The sequence below is a fragment of the Sturnira hondurensis genome, unplaced genomic scaffold, assembly GCF_014824575.4.
Source record: "Sturnira hondurensis isolate 20B ecotype Veracruz unplaced genomic scaffold, ASM1482457v3 Scaffold0006496, whole genome shotgun sequence".
Classification (NCBI taxonomy): Eukaryota; Metazoa; Chordata; class Mammalia; order Chiroptera; family Phyllostomidae; genus Sturnira; species Sturnira hondurensis.
This window is the reverse complement of record NW_028079127.1, coordinates 23203409-23228484: the sequence shown is the minus strand read 5'-3', so window position 1 is coordinate 23228484 and position 25076 is coordinate 23203409. Positions and strand designations below refer to the sequence as shown.

Sequence of the window (25076 nt, the reverse complement as noted above, 5' to 3'; positions counted from 1 at the left end):
AAGGGATCAAGAACCTATTTGAAGAAATAGTGACTGAAAACTTCCCTAATCTGGTGAAGGAAATAGACACATAAGTCCAGGAAGCACTGAGAGTCCCAAACAAAATGAACCCAAAGAGGCTTACACAGAGACACACCATAATTAAAATGACAAGTCTTAAAGAAAAGGAGAGAATCTTAAAAGCCACAAGAGAAAAGCTGGTAGTCATCTATAAGGCAGTACCCATTAGACTGTAATCTGATTTCTCAACACAAACATTTCAAACCAGAAAAGAATTGCATGAAATATTCAAGATAATGAAAAACAAGGACTTATACCAAGGCTACTTTACCCAGCAAGGCTATCATTTAAAATTGAAGGAGAGCCCTGGCTGGTGTAGCTCAGTGGATTGAGCACGGGCCTGCGAACCACACAATCGTGGTTCGATTCCCAGTCAGGGCACATGCCTGGGTTGCAGGCCAGTTCCCGGTTCCCAGCAGGGGACACATGAGAGGCAACCATACATTGATATTTCTCTCTCTCTCTCCTTCCCTTCCCCTCAAAGATAAATAAATAAAATCTTTAAAAAAATAAAATAAAATAAAATAAAATTGAAGGAGAAATAGTTTTCCAGACAAGAAAAAGATAAAGGCACTTGTTAACACCAAACCAGTACTGCAACAAATGTTAAAGAGCTTGGTTCAAGAAGAAGAAAGGGGGGAAAAAGAAGAAAATAGTTTAAAAGTAAAATGGCAATAAATATGTATCTATCAATAATCACTTTAAATGTGTATGCATTTAAAAACATAGGATACCTGAATGGATAAGAAAAGTGGACCCATAAATATGCTTCCTCTAAGAGACTCACCTCAGATCAAAAGATACACATAGACTAAAAATAAAGGGATAGAAAAAGATATTTCATGCAAATGGAAAGAAAAAAAATCTGGGATAGCAATACTTATATCTGACAAAATAGACTTTAAAAGCAGACTATAGTAAGAGATGAAGGATGCTAACTCCATAACGACAAAGGGAACCATCCAACAAAAGGATATAATCCTGGTAAACATTTATACCTCTAACATAGGAGCACCTAAATACATAAAGCAAATCTTGATGGCCATAAGGGGAAAGATTGACAGAAATACAGTCAGAGTTGGAGATTTTAACACCCCATTGACTTTAATGGATAGATTGTCCAGACAGAAAAGCAACACGAAGACAGCAGCCTTAAACAACACACTAGAACAGACGGATATATTTAATGTCTGTAAAGCATTACTTCCCAAAGCATCAGAATACACATACTTTTCAAGAGTACATGGAGTGTTTTCTAGGACAGACTACATGATAGGAGACATGTAGTCTCAATAAATTTAAGAAGATTGAAATTATCTCAAGCATCTTCTCTGACCACAATGCTATGAAACTAGAAATCAATAACAACAGGAAAACTGAAAAATACACAAAGACGTGGAAGCTAAATAACAATGAATGTTTCTAAATAATGAGTGGGTCAACAAGGTCAAGAAATCAAAAGATACATTGATCCCTGACTGGTGTGGCTCAGTGAATTGAGCACCAGCCTGTGAACCAAAGGGTCACTGGTTCAATTCCCAGTCAGGGCATATGCCTGAGTTGAGGGCCAGCTCCCTGGTAGGGGGCGTGTGAAAGGCAATCACACACTGATGTTTCTCTCCTTCTTTCCCTCCCTTCCTCTCTCTCTAAAAATAAATACATAAAATCTTTAAAAATAAAGATACCTTGAAACAAATGAAAATGAAAACACAACAACCCAAAATCCATGGGACACTGGAAAAACAATCCTAAGAGAGAAATTCATAGCCTTACAGGACTATCCCAAGAAACAGTTCAAATAAGCAGTCTAACTTTATACTTGAAAGAACAACAAAGCCCAAAGAGAGTAGACGGAAGGAAGTAATAAAGATGAGAGCAGAAATAAATGATATAGAGTCTAAAAATAACACAAAAGATCAATAAATCCAAGAGCTGACTCTTTAAAAGGATAAACAAGATTGACAAACTTTTAACCAGATTCATCAAGAAAAAAAGAGAGAGGACCTAAATAGATAAAAGCAGAAATGAAAGAGGAGAAGTAACAACTGATACCAAAGAAATACAAAGGATTTTTAAAAATATTATGAACAGTATGTCAACAAAATGGACAACATAGATGAAATGTGTAAATTCATAGAAAAATAGAATCTTCCAAAACTAAATCAGGAAGAACCAGAGAATCTGAATAGAGAGATTACACCCAATAAAATTAAAGCAGTAGTTAAAAAATACCCAACAAACAAAAACCCTGGACCAGATGGCTTCATAGGTAAATTTTACTAAACATTCTGAGACAAACTATACCTCTTCCCAAATTATTGGGTTGGCCAAAAAGTCCATTTAGTTTTTTCCATACAATAAAAGACATGTTTTTCATTTTCACCAATAACTTTACTGATTTGGATATTTTCTGCATGTAAGCTATCTTCCACTCTTGGCTGCTAGTGGGTAGAGGCCAGGGGTGCTGCTAAACATCTTCCAATGCATAAGACAGACCCACAGGGAAGAATTATTTGGCCAAAATATCAATAGTACCAAGAAACTTTGCAAACCACTTTTGACATGTTTAATCAGTCACAGCACCTTCTCTATATTCAGCACAAGTCTCTTTTTTTGCATTTCAGTTCCATTTTTACCTTTCTTGAACTAATAAAGCATAATAAACTAGAAATATTGTGTATCTCCTTCCATCTTTAATGCTAAAATGGCTGCACAAAAATTCACCAATTTTGATAAGTTTTTTAAATGCATGCTGGTATGACAGTTGTTACAATACAATCTAACAAAATTGTTCCAAGTGAAGTTAAAGACAACTAAACATTAATAGTGGCATTACACAGAAAAACTAAACAAACGTTTAGGCCAATCCAATATTTCAAAAAATTCAAGAGGACAGAAAACACCCAAGCTCATTTTATGAGGCCAACAATTTCCTAATTCCAAAACCAGATGAAAACACTACCAAAGAAAGAAAATTATAGTCCAATATCCCTAATGAACACAAATGTTAAAATCCTCAACAATATATTACCAAACTGAATACAGCAATACATCAAAAAGATCACACACCACAGTCAAGTGGGATTTATTCTGGGAATGCAAGATTGCTACAACATTCACAAATCAATAAATGTGATATACAACATAAACAAAAGGAAAGATGAAAACCACATGATCATATCAATAATGCATAAAAAGAACTTGATAAAATCCATCACTCAACTATGATAAAAATTCTCAGCAAAGAGTGAATGGAGGGAACATACCTGAATATAATAAATGCCACATATGACAGACCCACTGTCAGCATCATACTCAATAGGCAAAAACTACAAGTATTCCCCCTCAAGACTGGGAACAAGACAGGGATGTTCAATTTCACTTCTCTTATTCAGCAAAGTACTGGAAGTCCTAGCCATGACAATCAAACAAGAAGAAATAAAAGGCATCCAAATCGGAAAGAATGAAAACTGTCTTTATTTGCATATGACATGATACTGTACATAGAAAGCCCTAAAGATTATACCAAGAAACTAGTAGAAATGATAAATGAATGCAGTAAAGTAGCAGGATACAAAATTGATATTTAAAATCAGTTGTATTTTTATATGCCAATAATGAACTATTAGAAAGGGAAATTAGGAAAACAATTCCATTCACAATTGCTTCAAAAAGAATAAAATACCTAGGAATAAATCTAACCAAGGATGTAAAAGACATGTACTCAGAAAATTGTAAGACACTGAAGAAAGAAATTGATGAAGGTACAAATAAGTCAAAGCACATACCATGTTCATGGATAGGAAGAATTAACATCATTAAAATGTCCATGCTACCCAAAGCAATCTATAGATTCAATGCAATTCCTATCAAGATACTAATGACATATTTCACAGAACTAGAACAAATATTTCAAAAATTTACCTTCATATATGGAACCACAAAAGGCCCCACGTAGCAACAACAATCCTGAGAAAGAAGAACAAAGTTGGAGGAATCACACTACCTAATATGAAACTACACTATAAGGCCATAGTAATCAAAACAGCATGATACTGGTAAGGAAACAGACACATAGATCAATGAAACAGAATAGAGAGCCCAGAAACAAACCCACACTTTTATAGTCAATTAATATTCAACAGAGGAAGCAAGCACATACAATGGGCTAAAGATAGTTTATTCAATAAATGGTGCTGAGAAAATTGGGCAGACACATGCAGAAGAATGAAATTAGACCACCTTCTTACACCACACACAGACAGATATTCAAAGAGAATCAAAGTCTTAAATGTTAGACCTGAAACCATAAAAATCCTAAAAGAAAACATAGGCAGTAAAGTCTCAGACCTTGCTTGTAGCAATGTTTTCTCAGATATATCTCCTCAGGCAAGGGAAACAACAAAATATAATGACAACCCACTGGATGGAGACCATACTTGCCGATAAATCTGATAAAGAGTTAATATCCAAATTTTATAAGGAACTTATAAACTCAACACCAAAAAAATAAAATCCAATTAAAAAATTGACAAAGGAAGGACTTGAATAGACACTTCTTCAAAGAGGACATACAGATGGCCAATAGACATATGAAAAAATGCTCAAAGTCACTGATCATCAGAAAAATGCTAATTAAAACCACAATGAGATACCATGTCACATCTGTCAGAATGGCCATCATCAATAAACAAAAAACAAGTGCTGGTGAGGATGTGGAGAAAGGGGAACCCTTTTGCACTGTTGCGGGGGATGCAGCTTGGTGCAGCCACTGTGGAAAGCAGTACAGAGATACCTCAGAAATTTAAAAATGGAACTGCTTTTTGACCTAGTGATCTTGCTTCTGGGAATATATCTGAAGGAACGTGAACACTAATTCAGAAGAACATAAGCATCCCTATGTTCATTGCAGCACTATTTACAATCACCAAGATACTGAAGCAGCCTAAGTGTCCATCAGTAGATGACTGGATAAAGTAACTAGGGGACATTTACACAATCGAATACTACTCAGCCACAAAAAAGAAGAAAATTTTACCCTTTGCAACAGCATGGAGAACATTATGCTAAATGAAATAAGCCATTCAGAGAAAGACAAATACCATATGATTTCATTCATTTGTGGAATCTAGTGAACAAACTGAACTAATAAGCAAAACAGAGACAGATAGATAAAGAGTTAGCTGACAGCTGTAGGCAGAGGGAGTTAGGGGGTAAAGAGACCGAGCAAAAAGGAAAAAGGACTCATGGACATGGACAACAGTGTGGGAGGAGGTATAAGGAGGATAAATGGTGTTGGAAAAATACAATAAAAAAGAAAATAAATAAATATTTATAATTTCACATTAAAAAAAAAGAAAACTCCAGAAAATGTTCACTAGATGGGACTAGAATTATTTCTTTACTACATAAAAAATTTTTTTTGCAAAATTTTACATTGAGCACAATAGTTAAGCAACCTATCTCTGTGGAAACAAGTTGAGTACAAACTGAGGAGGGGCCACTGCTTTTGCAAGAGAAAGGTGGAGAACTTTAGATATCCCTTGGCCCTCTCATGGTCCCCTTGGTGCTGTGTAGGCAGAGAGGTCTGGAGGGAACAACTGCTTCTGTTTTATGTGCTGTTGTATCCCTAAAGCCTGGCAAATAGCAGATACTCACTAGTATCTGAGAAAGAAAGGCAGGCTCTCATTATCTCATTTAAATGTCCTAGAAACCTGTGAGGGATATCACAGTACAATTTTGCCTTCTTGCCAGATGACAAACCCTTCAAATGATAGAACTGGTTTAGTTTTTGTTTCTGTAACCCCAATAAGCCTTTCTGAGCACAAAGAAGTGCTTAAAGAAAGTTGAATAAATTATGATCCTGATATAGATTATAAAACTGTCCACACCCATACAGCAAAACTGGCAGATCTGGAATGAAGGCTCAGTGAGTTGAGCTCCAAGCTGGGTGCTTTTTTGGAGAGTCAGGTGCATATGGCAAGTCCTGGGTCCACTGGTACTCTGAGACTACTGACCTATGCGGGTATTCAGAGATCTGCAGAGCCCTACACCTCCTGCTGGCCAAGAGTCATTGTTAATCAGGACTCAGCAAGCTCTACCAGCTCAGGTGACTTCCCTGATGGTCGGATAAGGAGCCAGGGCCCTTACATGTGGGATTTAGATGAACAGAAAAGAAGGGAAGGGCGTTCCTGGCAGGGACACTCTTTAATTAAGTACATCAAGAAGAAAGAAGCTAAAGTTAGTGGCTGATACACATGACTATCCTTGTAAGCCTGTGAGTACCCCTAGAAACCTGGCTCTCTGTCCAGAACCCAGTAGCTAACTTACATATGTTTATCAAATGGACAATTGATAAATGGACGGATGAATGCACAGATAGAGGGGTGAATAAAAGGATGAATGAATGGATAGATGGATGTTTGTTAATGGCAGAATAGAAGTTAAAGGGCTTTAACTTCTATTAAACTTTAGAAGTTTAATAGGCTTTAACTTCTATTTAACTTTAGAAGTTAAATAGGCCGTGGTTTAAATCCTGAATCTGCCCTTGTCTACAGTTGAATTGAGCTTATGATGTCACATCTCTGAGGCATGGTTTCTCTGAGAGGACTCTGAAAATTGTGACGACAAAACCATGCATGTAAAGGGACAAGCTCAATGTCTGGCACATAGTAAGTGCTCAAGAAACAGGAGTTGTTATTATTCTCATTGACCAGAAAGGGAAAAGATACAATGAGGCCTGCTGTTGATTTTCTTGCTACCATTTCCCCTCCTTCCTAGAAACTGAATCCTGATTTCCTTTTGGAATCCATACGGTTTGAGTAGCTCAAGCCAATCAGTGTACTCCATTCCCTCAGACCTCTGTGATTGGCTCAAGGATGTGTATGAGACTTATGCTGGTCCAATCAGAAGGAACCATAGAATATTTGCTGGGAAGGCTTGGATATAGCTTCTTTCTCTCATTAGATGTAACAAGGAAACCAGTGGCCCAGAAGCTGCTGGCAGTTACAGTGGGAGCACTGCTGAATGCAATTAGAAAGATAGAAAGATATATTGTTGAGCTACTGGATTTAGTCTTGCCTGAAGTTAATGATCCCCAGGTTTTTTAGTTATATGAGCCAATTAATTTATTTTATGTTTAAGGTTTATATAAGCCAGATTTTATGATATCTACAGTCAAATCACCCTAACTGATACAGAAAGGATGCAAAAATGATGACATGTAAATGGAATGTGTAAAGAAGATGAGGCAACAAGTGTTGGGTGGTATCAAATTGTAAAAGGCTTTGGATGTCAGCAATTGGGGCTAAATTTTAGCTATTATTTCCCATTTGACAGATAAGCTAGTTGAATCCTGATGGTCAAACAGGAAGTAACTTATCTAAGATAACACAAGTTAATTAATTTTAAATATGGAGCTGGAACTAGAAACCAAATTCCTCTGACTCGGTGCCCTTTCCATACCACTCAGCAGTATACCCCTGGACAAACATACCCCATCCAAGGGCAACACATCTCTGGAGGCACTTTCTTTCTGAGAAGAAGGAGATGACGAGCAGCGTGTGAAGGTAGAGGCCTTCCACCAGCAGCCAGGCATAGTTGGCCATGATGCAGTACTGGAAGAAGACCATGACCAGCTTACAGCCCGCCTGGACAAAGAGAGACATGTGAGTCCCAGGACAGTCCACTGGGGACTTCCCTCTGGTGGCCAGCCTCAAAGCGACAAGGCGTGGTAGGGGTCAGGGGCCAAGCCAGAGAGTGAGCCTCTGGAGTTCATGGCCATCCCCTGAGGCCTTCCACTTTCAGAAGACTAGGCCCACAGAGTTCTCCAGAGAGTGAAGAATCCAGCAGGCTCAGTCAAGATGGATTGCAGAAGCAGAAACTGCATTTAAATTCTGGAATTGGCTGCCAGCTGTAAAATTGTGTCAGATATGGCTCAATTCCCACTCCCTCCTTTTTCAGATGAGGCAACTAAAAGTCTAGAAAGGAAAAGGCGTATCTGAGCAAAGGGTTAAAATCCTTTCCAAGTTCAGTTTCCCTAGAAACAGATGAAGAATGGACATACCAACGATGTTAGGAGGCAACGTTGATTATATTACAGTAAAAATGGTCTGGACTGGAGACTTCTAATACCTGATGGGGATGCAGTGACTATTATAACAAGCATGCCACTTGTATAGATCCCAGGAAACTGTTTGTGGGATGGTGGGCTTCTATTCCAGCATGGCTCTTATACGCACCCCATGAGGATCCCCTTTCCTCTCACTAAATGTCCCCAGGGGAGAGGACAGCTCCTACAGTGGTCTGAGGGCTGCTGCAAGGTCACGTCCACAAAGGAGGAGTCCCCACTGCTGCCCTATTGGCCATCTGTGGTCCCCACCCTTGGGCATCCAAGAGAATCTGATTCCAAGTGTGGTCCATGGTTAGTTCAAAGGTCTGATGTTAACAGAATCCAAGGAGGTCCCCTGCTGAGCACTGCTAGAATTTTCCGCAAGTGGCCAGTGATGGGGTGGGGCCTGAATTTAAGTCTCCTGACCCCTAGTCTGATACCATTACTTCATACGAGAGATTTCTCCTTGACAGCTATACAAGGAATTACACAGGTGAGTGGTGAAAAGTGGCAGACAGGTGGCCCTCACTTGCCTCTTCTTCAGAGACTGTAACAGTAAAAAACTCAGTCTCACAGGTTCCTTGGCAGTTAAGTATGGCTGCATGACTCAGCTCTAACCCATAAGAGGTAGGTCAAGGCCTTGGGGAAGGTATTCTTTCCCAAATGAAAAATCAAAGTCAAAGTGAACTTGACTCCTTGTCTAGAGTGTGGATGTGGGGTCTGGGGCTACAGGAGCCATATGGCAAACATGTGGTATAAAGCGCGGGGTCAAGCATGGCAGAGCAGAAGGAGGGAAAAGGACTATGCCCTTCATAGCATCATGGAGCCTCTGTGCCACCCCTGGACTGCCCATCTACGGACTGCTTTTAGAGAAAACAACCTCCATCTGTTTAAGCCACTGATGTACAGCTTTCCGTGATGTGCACCAAAAGGGATTCCGAACGGACACATAGTGATATTGCAAGGAATTAAAACTCATCTGAGCATTCAGAATGAGAAAGAGGGTTAGATTTAACAAAACATGACTGTTTTACTTCAGGCCTGTGTGTGCAGGCATACAAGTATACACTCACCCTTTTCTCTGTACAACCAACCCATCCTTCTCTAGACTTGGCCATTTGTCTATAGCTGGGACTTGGCAAGAGTAAGGAAAAGAGGATTTTTGCTACAAATCTAAATCTCAGAGTGGTTAATCCACTCCTGGACACTGGGGAGTTGAGTGGCAGCCTCTGACTGACTTCTCAACATGCTGATCTCATATGTGATCCAGACAGTGCATGTGGGGACATGGAACTCTCCCTGAACCTCCTGGCACAGCCCCAGTGCCTCTTTGCCCTAGGCATTAAATGCAGCCCTAGCAGGAACTTTAGGGAAGGACACTGGGCTACCACCCTCTTCAAAGTTAGGCTGGGAAAGGCAGGCAGGACTAGCCACACCCTGGGGCAGAGGCATGTTACCATGTGGGTATCACAGCGGACACCATCGTCTGAGAAGAGCACAGCATCCTTGATGAAGATGGACAGGGTGCGCAGGATAAAGGACACAAACAGGTGCATATGGATGTAGTTGCGGGTGCAGTGGAGGCTCCTGGAGGGAGAGAAAGCAGGGCCAGAGCTGGGAGGAAATAAAGAGCAGCCAAGCCCACCCTTCCCTACAATGCATAGGGGAAACCCAGGCCCTGGACATTGGCTATTTCTTATGGGAAACCCATTTCAATTCTGGGTGGGTTTGACTCCCACCTTCCTAGACAGACCTGAGACAGACCTCATGACAGACCTCAGCTCTTCAACCCTGGCCACAGTGATTGGCTCAGGGTGGGGCATGTGACTTAAGCTGAGCCTATGAGAATTCCCCCAGGACTTTCATTGCAACTAATGGAGAAGAACCCTAGTGTAAAACTGTTAGAATGTACCCGTGCAGTCACTGGTGGCCATCTCTGACTCCCCTGCAGAAAGCCTCTCTGAGGATGAGGCCACTGTAAACAGAAAAATGGAGGGACACAAACCTAGTTCTGCTGATACCTCTAAGCACCCAGATTCAGACATGCCTAAAGCCAGATGCCCCTGGACTTGTCAGTTATGTGGGTCAGGTCATCCTTGTTTTTCCTAAGCTGTTTTGCAGTGGATTTCTGTTTCTTTGCAACCAAGAATCTGGTTATTACACCTTTAAGATTGGAGTAATGATACCCATCTTATGGCATCATGAAAAATTAGAAATAACATGTAAAGCAACTGGTGCAGTAAGTCCTTAGTAATGCTCAGTAACTATGAGTGAATACAGGAATGAACAAGGTCACAGGAACTTCACAGAAAGCTCAGTCACAGGAACTTCTGCCACAGATAAGCTTTAGATCAAGAGGTGACAGAGGGGTCCACTCAGACCTTCCTCCTTTGGCGTAATCAGTTCAAAGAGATGCAAAGTCCGTGTCCAGGAAAGGCTGGGGAGATGGAAAGCTGGCAGCAGTTTCTCACCGGAAAGAACAGAGGATGCTGAGAGCAACCAGGAGCATCACCAGCGAGGAGCCGTAGCCCACAGTATACATGACCTTCAACTTCAGCAGGTACGCGTACTGCAGAGAGAGGCATGTGTCATTCCCACCTGCCCACCTGGCTGGCTCTCCACTTTTCTGCCTCGAGTGTAGCTGTTTTCTGGCCTGCCCCAAACCCTTCAACTCAGACTGCTATGCTGTTTATGTGCCAAGGACACCATTCATTGACTCATAACATCTTGGCTTTGGAGAAGATCTTGAGGATCATCTGATGCCAATTCAAACTTACGTACCTCTTATGCCACCCCAAGTTTAAGTGTTTTGCTTGAATACCTCCAGGAATGAGGTGCTCATTGCCTTCAGAGGAAGTTATTCAGTTTATGGCAGCACAAATATTAGATTTTTTTCCTCATTGATGTTAAAATCTATTACCTTATAAATTGCACTTAATGGTCTGTTCTGTTTCTGGAGCTACTCAAAATAAACTGAATTAGTCTTGTAACTAAGGCCTGTCTTTACTTTTAAAAAATAAACTATTTCACCCTGGCTGGTGTGGCTCAGCAGATTGAGCACCAGCCTGTCAACCAAAGGAGTGCTGATTCAATTTTCAGTCAGGGCACATGCCTGGGTTGCAGGCCAGGTCCCTAGAAGGGGGCATGAGAGGCAACCACACGGTGATGTTTCTCTTCCTCTTTTTCTCCCTCCCTTCCTCTCTGTCTAAAATAAATAAATAAAATCTTTTAAAAAATAAAATAAACTATTTCATTTGAAATAGTTTTAGACTTACTGAAAAGTTATGAAGATATTATAGAGAGGCCTGTCATTTTTAATATAGCTATTCTGCCAATCTGTCTCACTTATCTTTCAGTATTAAATGTTCCCTGTCTCTTTACTCTCTTTCTACAATCCTTCAACATTTTGCTCAATTAATGTGCTCCAATTTGTCAATGTCCTTCTTAAATAAAATACTCAGAACTGGACAGCTGAACAGCTCCAGATGTATCCTCTAACCAGGAAGAAGCAGAGAGGGACCCTCATCTCCCCTCACCTACACACTGCCCTCCTATGAATGCAACCCAGCAGCCACTTCACACTTTTGGTTCATCGTTGATTAAAAAAGATTTCAATGGAGTACAATAATTTGACACATAGAGAGAAAATGTAAAGAACTGCATTTAGGTTCAAAAAATAAATTGTACAACCATCTTAAAAATCAAGGAAGTGAAAACTTAAACAATAGTGCTATGCCTTTTTTTAACCAACCAAAATAACAGATAATTGAAACTACTGTAATAATATTCTATGCCGGTGAGGGAAAAGTGGGATGAAAATTGGTTCAATCTCTCCAGGAAGTAACAGGAGTTAAGAACCTTTGAAATAGGCAGCCTTTTTGACCCTCCTTCTATCTCTAGGAATTAATTAGAAATATAAAAGCATATTTATATATAAAGGTGTTTATCACAAAACTACTTGTGATGAAAAACATTTAAATGTCCAACAACAGAAGAATAGCTAACTAAATTATTTTAAATCCAAATTATTTTCATGTTAGGGCACATTATAATAATGTTTACCATTCAAACTTGAAAGGATGTCAGGACATGCTAAGAATGTAATGTTAAGTGAAAGGCAGAATACAAATTTTACATGTATACTAGGATTCCCACGGTAGTACATGTAAAAAAAGTGTTGGGTTGAATTATATGCAATTGCTTTTGTTGTGGATCAGAAATGACGAAATATGGGCCGTTTCATGTAGTTCAGTCTCATACATGCATAGGAACAAGACTATAAGGAGGTGTGTTAGATGTTAATACTGGTTAACCTCAGATGATAAATTTGTGGATAGTGTTGTTATTTTCATTTGTATTTTCTTTCTTTGAAAAAAGATTTTATTTATTTATTTTTAGAGAAGGGAGGGAGAGAGGGAGAGAAACATCCATGTGTGGTTGCTTCTCATGAACCCCCAACTGAGGACCTGGCTTGCAACCCAGGCATGTGCCCTCACTGGGAATCGAACCAGCGACTGGTTGGTTCACAGGTGGGCACTCAATCCACTGAGCCAGCAGCCATAGCTTCATTTGTATTTTCTACACTTTTGAGTTTTCTACAGTGGGTAAGCACTATTTTGTAACCAGAAGAAAAGAGTAATTAATTTAAAAACAAAACACACAAGAATAATATTGGGGAAACCAGACTTGCTGATAGCTCTTCATATGAAAATGACCTTGAGGTCAGAATGGCCAAAGCTTCATGGCATTAAGGAAGTATACTACACAAAAAGAATACAGAGCCAAGAGACATGGGTTCTAAACCCATGGCTGTTACTCACTAGCTGTGTGACCTTGGGTGAATTATTTAACTTCTCTGAGCCTCAGATTCCTCATCTGCAAAACTGGGATACTAACTACCTTGAAGGTTGTTTGGAAGAACAAGTAAGGTATCAGGGAGAGTATCCAGACAATGGCTGGCAGTTTGGGGACACATGGTACATGTGATTTTCCCCCACCTCCAGTCTTCACCCCCATCATCCACCCTTCAACATGAGTCAGTGGTGTGAAATTGTGTGAGATTATGGTATGAAATATGAGGTATGAGGTAGCTGCTAGAAAAACTAAACCTCTCAGTTACACAGTGGAGTGCTGTGGGGTAGCTGGCCACGTTGGAACGTTTGGAGCCTTTGGCCCAGTTCTGGGCATGTTATTTTAAGAGGCACGTTAATAAACTGGAACATTTCCAGAGAAGGCTGATCATGTCATCTTAAGAGTACAAGAATAAACTGTGTACATCACACCCAGAGGAAAAAACAAACTTAGGGAAGAAAAGTATTAGGTCAACTGACGTGTAGAAGTAGAGTTAAGACCTAGTGTGTGAGCTCCAGTGGGAGGAAGTTACCAGAAAGTGCATTTGACTCAAAGTGACCAAAAACTTTCCAACAGCAACGTGTGTCCTTTGATAGGCTGCCTTGTGATGCTGAGCTTCCCCACTAATGTGACTACAATCCCAGGACTCAGTAGCCACCTTACAGGAAACAAGGCGGAAAGACAAAAGGACAGTAGGTTGCATTAGATTAATGGTTCCTAGACTTTGGGACATCAAAGAGCAGTGAAATGTCAAAATACCAGAGGACCAACATGAACCCCATAGTTGTGGGTGTTGGCCTCCCTCCCAGGGATACCAGTTCAGGAGCAGTTTGGGCCAGCCTATGGCAGCGTGAGGATGCACAGGTAACAGTATGGAGTTTAGGCTGAGTATTCTGTGCTGTCCTGTGGCTGGGGTCATTGTCTGACACCTGATTCCCAGGATACATGGGCCAGCTTCCATGCAGACCTGGTCCTGCCCTGTGTCTTTAAGGTCTGACCTAGAAAGAGCCCTGTTCCCAGGAGGCCTGATGCAACCTCAGCGCCTCTGCCCTTGATGATTACAACACTGCATCACCCGGCAGTGGACTCAGGTCCCCAAACCTCTCACTGCTGTCTGCCGTGGGTCAAATTACCTAGCTCTCTGTTTTGTATCCTGGCAAGGCCACCTCTAGATTGGGGTCATCAGACTTTTTCCATAAAGAGGCAAATAGTAAATATTTTAGGCTTCGGATGCTATAAAATCTCTTCTAAAACTACTTAATTCTGCCCTTGTAGTGCAAGTGGGAGTGGTCGTGTTTCAACAAAACTTTATTTGCAAAAGCAGGTGGTGGGCCAGATTTGTCTCAAGAGTTTGCCAACTTCTGCTGCAGCTTTGTCTGGTCTTTCTGCCAGCCGGAGTCCACTGTGTTGATGATATTTGTCAATAATAGAGATGTGTGAGCCAAGTACGGAAGTTGAAGGAAAACCAACAAATTCAGACTTTCACCATCATTTGATTAAAAGGAAAAAATAATTCAACAAGAATAAATAGAATGATTCAAATCTCAGAATAAAAGATGAGGTTTGTACCAATCTGAGGATCAGCATTTGGACTAGTGTGAATCACATAGTCTGAAACCCTTCAAATTTTAGGGACTTTTAGATATTTTTTTACGTGAGCTAAAGCTAAGGTAGGTTTCTTCTCCACTATTTTTAGACAATAATTTTCTTAGGTAAGTTCAAATTTTATATTTATCTTAGTTACATTTCAGCTGCTTGTCCAGGGACTTCACAGTCTCAGCCTTGCTGTGAATACCAGGATTAGGGCCCTGGGCTCATTCTTTCCCAGCTGATTACTCTAAGTCAAAAGTTCTCATGCATGGTTGCAGTAGATATCACTCACAAAAACAAAATCTCTTTGGGGTCCTCAATAATTCTTAAAAATGTAAAGGGGTAGGGGTGGGATGGGCAGAGGAGAGCAAAGGGGGAAAATTGGGACAACTATAATAGAATAACAAGTTTTAAAATCTTTAAAAAAATAAAATAAAATAAAATGGAGGAAATCAAAATCAGAGAGGAGGAAGCAAGTTAAAACTAAATCTATCAGTAAATATACCTGAATCCAGCTGTTTTGTGCAGACAGTAAATTTTCTTACCAGTGACTAACCATAGAAATTCTTAATCACCAGTGAGCTTTAATGTTATACACTGGAAATTTTATTATAAGTTTTTATTTAATATTTCCTTATCCTTCTCTCTGTAGGGGGAAAATTCCATTAGGGTTATAGCCATAAAACTTAAAAATTCCTTTCTTTTGGTTTAGAACTTTAAATCAAAAGACAACAAAAATAAATCTGCTTGGGGAAAAAAAAGGTCCCACAGCTAAAAACTTAAGAGAACTGCTGGCATAAGCCAATCAGGTACCACCACCCTTCTGCCTGGGATGGTCAGTGGTGGGCAGATCCAAGTCACTCTGGGCCAATGAGATGTTTGGACAGGCTTGTTCAGGGAGTGGGTAAAAAAACTTTCTTGCTCTTAGGAAGGAGCTGTAGAAAGTCAGGCTATCCCTCCTCCAGGACAAGCAGGCCTGGGGAAGTCTGTGGCAGCAGTCGGCAGTGGCAGTCATTTTATTGTGGGAGAGCCGCCAGCCCTGGGAAGAAGTGCCAGGATAGCAGGTGGAGAGGTGGAAAGGACCTGGTCCTTGGTAGCTTTGCAGGGTTGCCTCATGAAGCAGCCCTGATGCTGTTCTCTGCACCCTCGGGTCCACAGGCCAAATTTGCTTATTAAGCCAGGTGGAAATTTCTGTCATTTGCAGCTCAAAACATCCTTTCGAACCTCGATCCTACCACCCATCATAAGACTGTTTGCTCTTAATTTTATAGATTTTACAAATGTGACATCCATAAGTCCCTGTCTTCATTTGAGTCAGTGGTAGCAACGGTCAGAGCCTACCCATGATTCCTCCAAGATCATATGTACCCACTGGTCAATTCTTATTGAGTTCCAGGATTAAACTAACCCCCTCAGGCCAAATCTGAATACCTCATTCATGTGCTTTGTCCAACTGGATGGTAAGCCCTGGAAAGAAAGAAACCCCATCCTCCATATTGATCCCTCAATCAAACCCCCTTATATAGAGCAAGACTGATAGGCTATAGAGGAGTCTTAGAAAAAATTCAGAAGGGGGTGTGGCCTGCCTCCCAGCCACATTGTCTCTCCTTAATTCTGCCGCTCCCCACTTGATGACCCCATCCCATCCTCCAGGGGAGATGCAAGCTCGTCCATCATATTCCACTGGCAAGTTTAGCTCATGTGACAGCTGAGAGTGCATCTCCCAGGGGGCACACGCTTTCATGAGAGAGTGACAGGAGTTAGAGGGGGAGCACTGGGTCTTTTTGGACTTACGCTTGCCTTGAATTCTGCCTCCACAACTTTCCTTTTCCCCCCTTGACTTTGCTTCCCAGTTTCATTGAGATATAATTGACATACATCACTGTCTGAGTTTAAGGTATATAGCATAATGACTTGACTTATATATATTGTGAAATAATACCACAGTTAGTTAACATCCATCATTTTACATAGGTACAAAAAAGAGAGAGAAATGAGGATCTTCCTTGTGATGAGAACCCTTAAAATTTACTCTCTTAGCAACTTTCTTATATAACATACAGCAGTGCTAACTATTGTCATCACATTGTACACTATATCCCTGGTACTTATTTATCCTACAACTGAAATTTTCTACATTTTGACTACCTTCATCCAATTCCCCCTCCCTCATCCCCATCTCTAGTAACCACTAATATAATCTCTTTTGCTATGAATTTTGTTTTAGGGTTTTTTTATTCTACATATACGTTGGATCACACAGTATTTGTCTTTATCTGTCTTATTTTTCACTTAGCATAATGCCCTCAAGGTCCACCCATGTTGTTGCACATGGCAAGTTTTTCTTCTTTTTGTGGCTGAGTAACATTCTGTTGTATATCTGTGCCACAATTTCTTTATCCATTCATCTACAGATGGACACTTAGGTTGTTTCCACGCCTTAGATATTACTAACATGCGGCAGTGAACATGGGGGAGCAGACACCTCTTCCACATCTGCTTCTATTACTCACTAAGCATTTCCCTTAATCCCTTTGAGCCTCAGTTTCCTCATCTGCAAAATGAAGAAAATAATAGACTCACACTGAATGCTTTTGAGGATTGAATGTAATTGTGCATTAAGCATTTGGCATGTGGTACTGTAGATGTTCAGTCCAACAGTGAACATTTGTTGGGCACCTTATAGGTGCCTGGCATTGTGCTGGGCAATCAGAGCCTGGAAATGACTTTTTTGACCTGTCACTGTTGTATCTCCATGCTTAGACCCCTGCCTTGCCCATGGTAGATGCTCAGTAAATGTTTGTTGAGTGAATGGATGCCTTGGAGGAATTCATATTTTAATGAGAGAGATGGATGCACATGGCGTAAGGTGATGATTTCATACAACATGGGAGATAATAGCTGGAGCCCTTCCTAGGGGGACAGGAAGAAAGAGCTTTCTGGAATTGATGGGCTGGAGTGGAGTTTTGAAGGATGTGTGTGCATCAGTCAGAAAAAGAGAGGCGGGGGGCGGGGCGGTTCTTTGAAACTGATAGCCATTTCAGAGGCACCTGGAGAAGTTCATCCCATGGGTCACAGTGTCCTCTCTCAAACCAGGACTGCCCTGTGGCTGGGTTCTCTCCTTTGACAGCAAACATTGATTGAGAACTGAGTATGGCCAGGCACTGTTCTCAATACTTCTATGGATTCATTCATTTAGTTTTCTTGGCAAGCCTGAGAGGTCAGAACTATTATTAGCCCCGTTTTGCTGATGAAGAATCTGAGGCACAGAGAAGTGAAGTTCTCCCCACCCGATCAAGGTCACAGGTCAGGGTTGAGATCCACCGGCCTGGTTCTGAGCACTTAGCCATCACAACACTTCTCTTTTGTTTTCATGACTAAATCACTCTCAGTCTCGTGGCGGCATATGGCACTTTGTGCTGTGGCCTTCATGACCACCATCTCCAGGTCGACAGGCCAGGGCAGTGAAGCAGGCCCACTGAACCCCAGGTGATGAGCAGAAGAAAAGTGGGTGTGAGGGGTAGCCCCCAGCTCACCTGTCCTTGACTCTGGTCTGGCTCTACTCTAGCCTCAGCCAGGCACTTCTCACCCTGCAGCTCCCCCACCCCAGCCCGTCTAGGGAAGAAGGGAGGTCATCAGGCTTACCCGCTTCTGGTTGGTCTCCTTGGACGAGTCGTTCACATTAACCCCACATGCCAGGTCAGGCCTGGGGAAGATTTCTGACCAGCCGCCCTGTGTGCAGTTTCGAAACATGGATCCTGTGGGTGCCAAGTGTGCTATGTGTGAGTGGCAATGACCATGGACAGATGGCTGGGTCTCCTGGGTGCCCTTGGCAATGCCTCAGTGGCAGCCTAGAGCTTCCTTCTGTCACTTTGTCCCAAGCTGCCTTTCTCTGAACCACATAGTCAGCTCCCAATTAACCCAATAATTGATCCTTGAAGAATAGGTAAGTCAGTCAGTCAGGAAAAGCACTGGGAAAGGCAAATAGGCAGATGGGCCTAGGAGGGGCAAAGACCTGGGATATGTATGTGTGTGTGCATGTGTGTGTAAGAGAAAGACACAGAGACAGACCTGCTGATCCTTACACTTCAATTTACAAACAAAGCTGTCCCTGAACAAACACTCCCTCACAGCCTCCAGTCACTGCTTGTCTTCCTCCCACTGCCTCACCTACACCCCCATCTCACTGTGCCAGGTACCAGGGCTCCTTAGATGAGAGAGGCTTACTGACTCATAGCACAGCACTCAATTGTCCCAACCATGCCCCAGGCCCCCAATGGCCAGGCCACAGCAGAACTTCCAGTGCCCTCTACCTTGCTGCTCCCTGGGGCCCAGGCCCACTCCAGGGCTCTCTTAGACCCCTGTGCAATAACCCGCCCCCCCAACTAGGCCCTTCCCTTCACAGGCCCCAAACTCAGCTCCAAGGTCCCTCAATGCTCCAGGAGAGACTTTCCCTCCTCACCCTCTACCCCCTCAGGCTGACATGCCACTGCCACTTTTTGAACTCAGTGCCCTAACACCTCCAGCACAGACTGTTCCTGTGCACTCACAAGGGATGGCATTGGCTTCCCTGACTTCCCAGCAGATGAGTTTCTGACAGCCCCCCAGCCCCTGCCCAGAGGCCTTGCCTACCAAGCATTTCTAGAGAAGCGAATGAGTGGGGATAAAGAGCCTGCTCTAAGCTCTCTATGGAGAGAACTTGCTCACAGGGAGCTTGTAGAGCAGGAGCCCAAAGACTGGGGAAGGGGAGCTGCCGTCCAAGAAGGAAGTTTGGGGAGCCACCAGGAAGCATTTTCTTCATGGGAATGGCTGACTCAGCTGCATCTGCTACTCTGGGCTACCAAGCAGAGCTGAGTTCTGGTCCTGGGTCTGGCTGTTCTTGGTGTTTCAGGGGTGCAGGGAGCTGATCACAGCCCGGCCACTGCTTTTGTTTTACTCTACACCCTCTCAAGGGACCTCTTAACCACACGAGCTGGGCTGGCATGCTCCTCTTAACAAGCCCCAGGGTCTGGGTCATTGGCTCACAAGGTTTAGGGTCAAGAAATTTCCACTGAGATGGAGAAATATGGCTGGCATTCCTAGAATCAGCCATTATGCTAACATGCAGATTCTGATCTAATCTTCATAGGGCCCCAGTGAGGGAGGTGCTGTTGGCCTATTTTACAGATGAGAAAACCAAGGCTCAGAATTAGGCAACAGTGCCCAGCTAGGACAGGTGCCATTGCTTTACTGCCTTCCTGCCTGGCTCTTTCCCTATGGACCCATGGGCAGCTTCTAGCAACAGGAGACCATGGCTTTTGGACACCAGGTCTGCCCAGCCTATGAAGGCTCACAAAGCGTGGAGTACAATTTTAGCATCAGAGAGATCTCAGTTGGAAACCCAGCATTGCCTCTTGGTGGCCATGTGACCTTAGGTGCATCACTTTTCTGTGCCAAATGGGTGGTCACTCGCATTGCAGAACCAAGCAGGAAACATGATAGCACACAGAAACCACCCAGGCTGATGCCACACACAGAATGAGCATGACAGTGTTACTCCCTCCTATTTTGGGTCTTGGAATTTAGGAAATGGTTAGACGTTAGGTCGAGGGAGCTAGGTTGTCAGACAGGAAAAAATGGTGGTGAAATTTAGGCTGATTAGGTGGGAAGAGGAGTTAAGAGAATATAAACTCTGTGAAGCCCAGAACCAGCTGTCAGACATGCGTGGCCACAGCCGGTGGGCTGCCTGTTAGGGGTCCTCTTCTCACCGACCCAGCAGGATCCTCAAGACAGATGCTGCACATGATCCTGGCCAGGTGCCCAGAGCAGCTAACAAGGCAGTGCACAAAGCAGAGGCGCACTGCAGAGGACAGCTGCAGAGGAGACAAAGTTTGGGCTCTCTCAGGAATCCCTTCACCCCCACCCACTTCCCCTGCATTTAATGCCTAATAAATAACCATCCTTACTCAGGTTCAGGCCAATATACACCTCAAGGACCCCTGAAAGTACAGTCAGTATTTTTGTGCACATGTATATGTGTAGTCCAAAGCTCTCATCTAATTCTCAAAAGGCTCCAGGACCCTAATCAGGTTAGAAACTTCTACTGTTTTAAGGCTCCAAGCCCCCCCTGAGATAAAAGAGAAAGAGGGCCAAGGCCTAACCCTCCCTGAGAAGTATGATTTTTTAATAAGAAACTCAGGAAGACTAGTGTCCTTTTAGCAATCAAAAGAATGCATCTTTGAGGAAACTCTCTAGACTCTGGCACACACAGAGAAATATCTGAGGTGGAATCCAGTCTGCAATTTCTCATGTCACACGGACACCCATCCTATCAGGGCCCATGAGGTAGAATTAAGTTATTAGTAGTTTCTTCTTACTAAAAGAAGGCTCCAGAACACTAGGTGCTCCTCCCAAGGTTGAGGTGGGGAGGCTTTCTCTCCTGAGAGGGCAGAGGGGCTCGGATCTAACCAGACCCCAGGTGGACCTGTGGGGAAAGAAGGTAGTGATGGGAGGATAGCTCTTGATGGGAGACTCGACTGGTCCTGACCTGTGCTCCCAGACTGGCTTGTGCCTCAAGCCTGGGGCTGTATTTGAGCAGACTAGTCTCCCCAAGGAGAGGTGACCCCCACCCCTACCCCCTGGGGGGCCTGGGCGTAGCACTCAGCAGTCAGAGAGCTTCAATGTGGCCAGGCAGGAGGGCTCTGTAGGAGGGCCTTGTAGCCCCACAGCGACACTAGGTGGTAGTGAGAAGAAACTGCAGCAGAGGTTGGCAGAGGACCCCCAGCTTCCTTCCCTGCAGCATACAGACCTGGAACTGCACCCTTGGGTGGCCCCTAGCAGGTCTTGAGCAATTAAAGGATTGAGGCACCTCAAGAAGGAGACAGCTGAATTCCAGTTAATGGGGCAGGCAGGGATACAAGCAAGGGCTTGGGGAGGGATGTGGCCATGAGCAGGGCTCTGTCTGGCCTCCTTACAGAAGGGCAGGGGGGGATGGTGGTGTGGGGGAGACAGAGGCACAGTGGCTCTATAGAAGGCTGTGAAGGGAGTGCTTGGGAAAGAGGAGAGCTTCCAGTCCTTCCTATGAGAGAAGTTAGCCAGCCAGGGAGGAGCACTGGCTGGGGAGTCCGAGACCAGGGTCTGGTCCTCCCCTTGCACTTGACCAGCAAGTTACTCAAGGTCAGTCGTGTCTGAATTAATCTCCTGAATCCCAAGCTCCACGGACCCCAGGGATAGACATCGAAGAATCATGCTGGGAGATAAAGACTGTAGGTAAGTCTGCTGGTGTGTGTGTGCATGTGGGGGAGGGGTGGTACTTGGGGTAAAGGAAAGAATAAGAAGTGGTATGAGAGGGAGAGAAGAGACAAAGGAAAATGTTTTAAAGTTATTTCCAAGACCAGCTTCACAAGACTAGTGTTATTTATTGTCTCATTTTACAGGTGAGAAAATTGAAGCCTAGAGACAATTTGAGGAGCTTGGGCCCAGAGGCAGAGACTGGCATCCAGCAGGACCCCATTTCCACACATCCCTTGCAGCCAGGAGTCGCCATGTGACTGAGTTCTGGCAGAAGTGGCATCACTTTCAGGCCTGGTCCTTCAAATCTCCCGTGGCTGATCCTCTGGGTCCTTTCCCTTCACCAGTCTGAAAGCTGTGTGCCAATACCATAGTAGGAAGGTACCGGATGCCAAAACCACCACAGAGAAAAGAGTTTCCTGCTCATCAGAAGCACCTGTTTTGGACTCTCAGCAGACAGGCACTGGAGATAGGCTTCATGATTTGTGGATTTGTCTGTTTTGGCCGCTAGCACTACCCAAGCAGTAAATGAAGGGGTGAGATTCAAACCAGACTCCCTGGCCCCCTCCAATTTTTGTACTGTGAGGCATCAGGCGAGGCTGAGAGCAAAAGTGAGCTACAGCACCGTGTTCCCAAAATCAGTGTGTGTGCACACATGCACACATGTGTACTAGAGACTAACAGTGTGAAGAATTTACACTCCTTTCCCATGCTGTAGTCTTGGTCTAAGCAGGACATTGTTTCCTGCTGACTTCAGAAAGTGATAGGTTTTAGTGTTAAATTATCATTTTTTGGTTCATTCTTGGTAAGGGCCTCCTCGGGCAGCTTTTCCTGCCCCACATGGAAGAGGGGACAGGGGCAGCAGGGCCGGGCCAGGCTTTAGACTTTAAATGAGTCCCCCAAGTGAAGGATCTAAAGGCCATGAAGCTACCAGTCTCTACCCTGGGACACCCCTACCGTGGGGCTATAGGCCCATCTTGACCATGGCCTCAAGCACAGCATCAATTTTGAAATCAGAGAAATCTGGGTTTGAGTCCTAGTTTCTCCATCTCCTAGCTGTGAACCTTAGACAAACAGCTAACCCCCTTGCAGTCCCTGTCATTACTACTCTTTACTAAGTGAAATGTGTGGAGAAAAGGTCTGCAATTTGCAGGGGGTTTGTGATTACTAAGTGCCTGGAACATAGTGGACCTTTCGCCAGTGTCAGTCCCTAAGCATCCCCTGAGACAGCCTCCTCACTTCCCTGACTGGAATTAAGAAAGACATTGTAAACTGTAGCTTTTCTCAGTCAAGAGATCTCCCAGGAGGCCAGGGGCTTCCAGGGACGGCACAATTTATCAGCAGGGCCTAGCAGAATAGGCACAGGAAGTAAGCATTCTGAAAGGCCAGGCTGTGCCAGGGTGGGACCCAGACATAGTGGTTGGAGCAAGAGCCCTGGTTGCTAAGGGGACAGAAACATATAAGGAAGGAGGGGAGCCCCCAATTGGGTGCGTGGAGCAGAGAGAAGCAAGCCTAGCCTCCTTTATGATTTCCCCAATAGAATGCCTCCTGTCCTCTTGCTTGGGACCCTAAGGATTAAGCCCACCCCACACACCCCAAGCAAGGTTTCCAATCCCTAACAAGGACCCCACCCCCATCATTCCATTCATTACTTGTCCCCAGAGAAGATTTCTTGGCCTCCTGGGTCCATGCTGAGGCCCCGCTCAGAGGCTACCCCACAGATTCTCAGCTGGGCCCTTTGGGATATATGGTTACCGCTTCTGCTGGTGAGCATCTGGAAGAATCGAGGACACTGCACTTCCACAGTCTGTCCCACCCGAGAGGAGGGCCAGCAGCTCACGTTGTCCCACAGCCCCTGGCAGCCTGCCAAGAAGAGCAACAACATCAGACAGGGACGGAGCATGGACCAAGGGCCACCCCTCACCTCCCTGTCATCATTCCCAACACCCTCACCTGCCCGGAGCTCCCATTAGGTGCTGCCTTTTGGAGTGTCTTTTAAACTTTGGGGCCTTGGACTCTGCCATCTACATAGTAAGTGCTCGATGTGGAGGGAAGGAGAATGGGAGGAAGACACATTATCTCATACAAGCCTTACAAGATCTGGATTTCTCTAGAATGAAGACATCTCTTGCCCTCAGCCTGCATTAAATGGCAGTGACAGTGACAGTGGGCCTCATCCTGGCCGCACAGTAGAAACATACGGGGAGCTTTAAAATCATACATTACCCTACACCCAGTGATCCTGATTTAATTGGTCTTGGGTGGGTCCCAGGCATGATATTGTGTTAAAGCTTTCCAGGTAATCCTAAAGTGGTTGCAAGGGTCAGAATCCTTGCCCCACAGTCCTTCCTCACACTTCCGCTTGCATCGGAATCACCTGCAAGGCTTGCTGGTAGACAGATAGCAGAGTCCAACCCCCAGGAGTCTCGGTGGAACCTGGACACTTACATTTCTAACAGGTTCCCAGATGAGGCTGATGCTACAGGTCTAGGACCACTGAGAGCCCCAGTCTTGTCCTTCAGAAGCAGCTACATCAGCGTGGCCACTACATCCTGGTAGAAATATTGTTGGGGACACTACTTTCCAGCTCACTGGGTTCCCTTTATGAGACCCGTCCTGGAAGAACAATTTGGTCTCCATGCAATGAGAAGCTGAATTTTTGGTGAACAAGTACCACATATCTGTCCTTACAGACACTGAATCTGGAGGCTGTTCCCTCTTTGACTTGGCCGTCAGAAAGCTCAGGGCCATATTTGTTGTCCTGGTAACTGATGGGCTTTGAAATGAATCAAAAAAATCACTGTTGTCTTCAATGCAAAACAGGGCACTGTCTAAGCCCGGCTTCTGGATTATCTGGGTGTCCGGACTTGTATCGTTTTGGGGACTTGTATTGTCCTTGAGGTACTATGCAACTCTGTAAGTTGTAGATAACTGATAGCAGTGCAATGATTTTTGTCCAGAGGCATGCAAATGAATTTTTTCATTTTTTTCAAATGAAGTTTTGCATTTATTTTCAAATTCATTTTACCATTCAGCCTTATGAGTCAGGTACTATGAATTCTCCCATGAACCAGTGGTAACATCTTACTAGTTCCCTCATTAATTAATACAATGTTTGGCAGGTATTCACTTGATATATGAATGCAAGTTATGATTATACTCTCTTTAAAAAATTATCATTTAACATAACCAGGCA

General features: G+C 43.6%; 1 protein-coding gene across 3 annotated transcripts in view; it reads right to left on the bottom strand.

Moving 5' to 3' along the window:
• SCTR (secretin receptor) overlaps positions 1 to 25076 on the bottom strand; it is an 84542-nt gene that overhangs the window by 21917 nt on the left and 37549 nt on the right. For 2 of the 3 annotated variants that reach the window (XM_037049887.1, XM_037049888.1), the window contains exons 3-7: positions 23636 to 23743; positions 18257 to 18369; positions 10642 to 10739; positions 9628 to 9757; positions 7556 to 7709 (exon numbers count right to left, since the gene is read on the bottom strand). In XM_037049887.1, the coding sequence (XP_036905782.1) occupies positions 7556 to 7709; positions 9628 to 9757; positions 10642 to 10739; positions 18257 to 18369; positions 23636 to 23743 (603 nt within the window). The remainder of the gene's footprint in view (positions 1 to 7555; positions 7710 to 9627; positions 9758 to 10641; positions 10740 to 18256; positions 18370 to 23635; positions 23744 to 25076) is intronic. The other variant, XM_037049889.1, reaches the window with a different exon arrangement.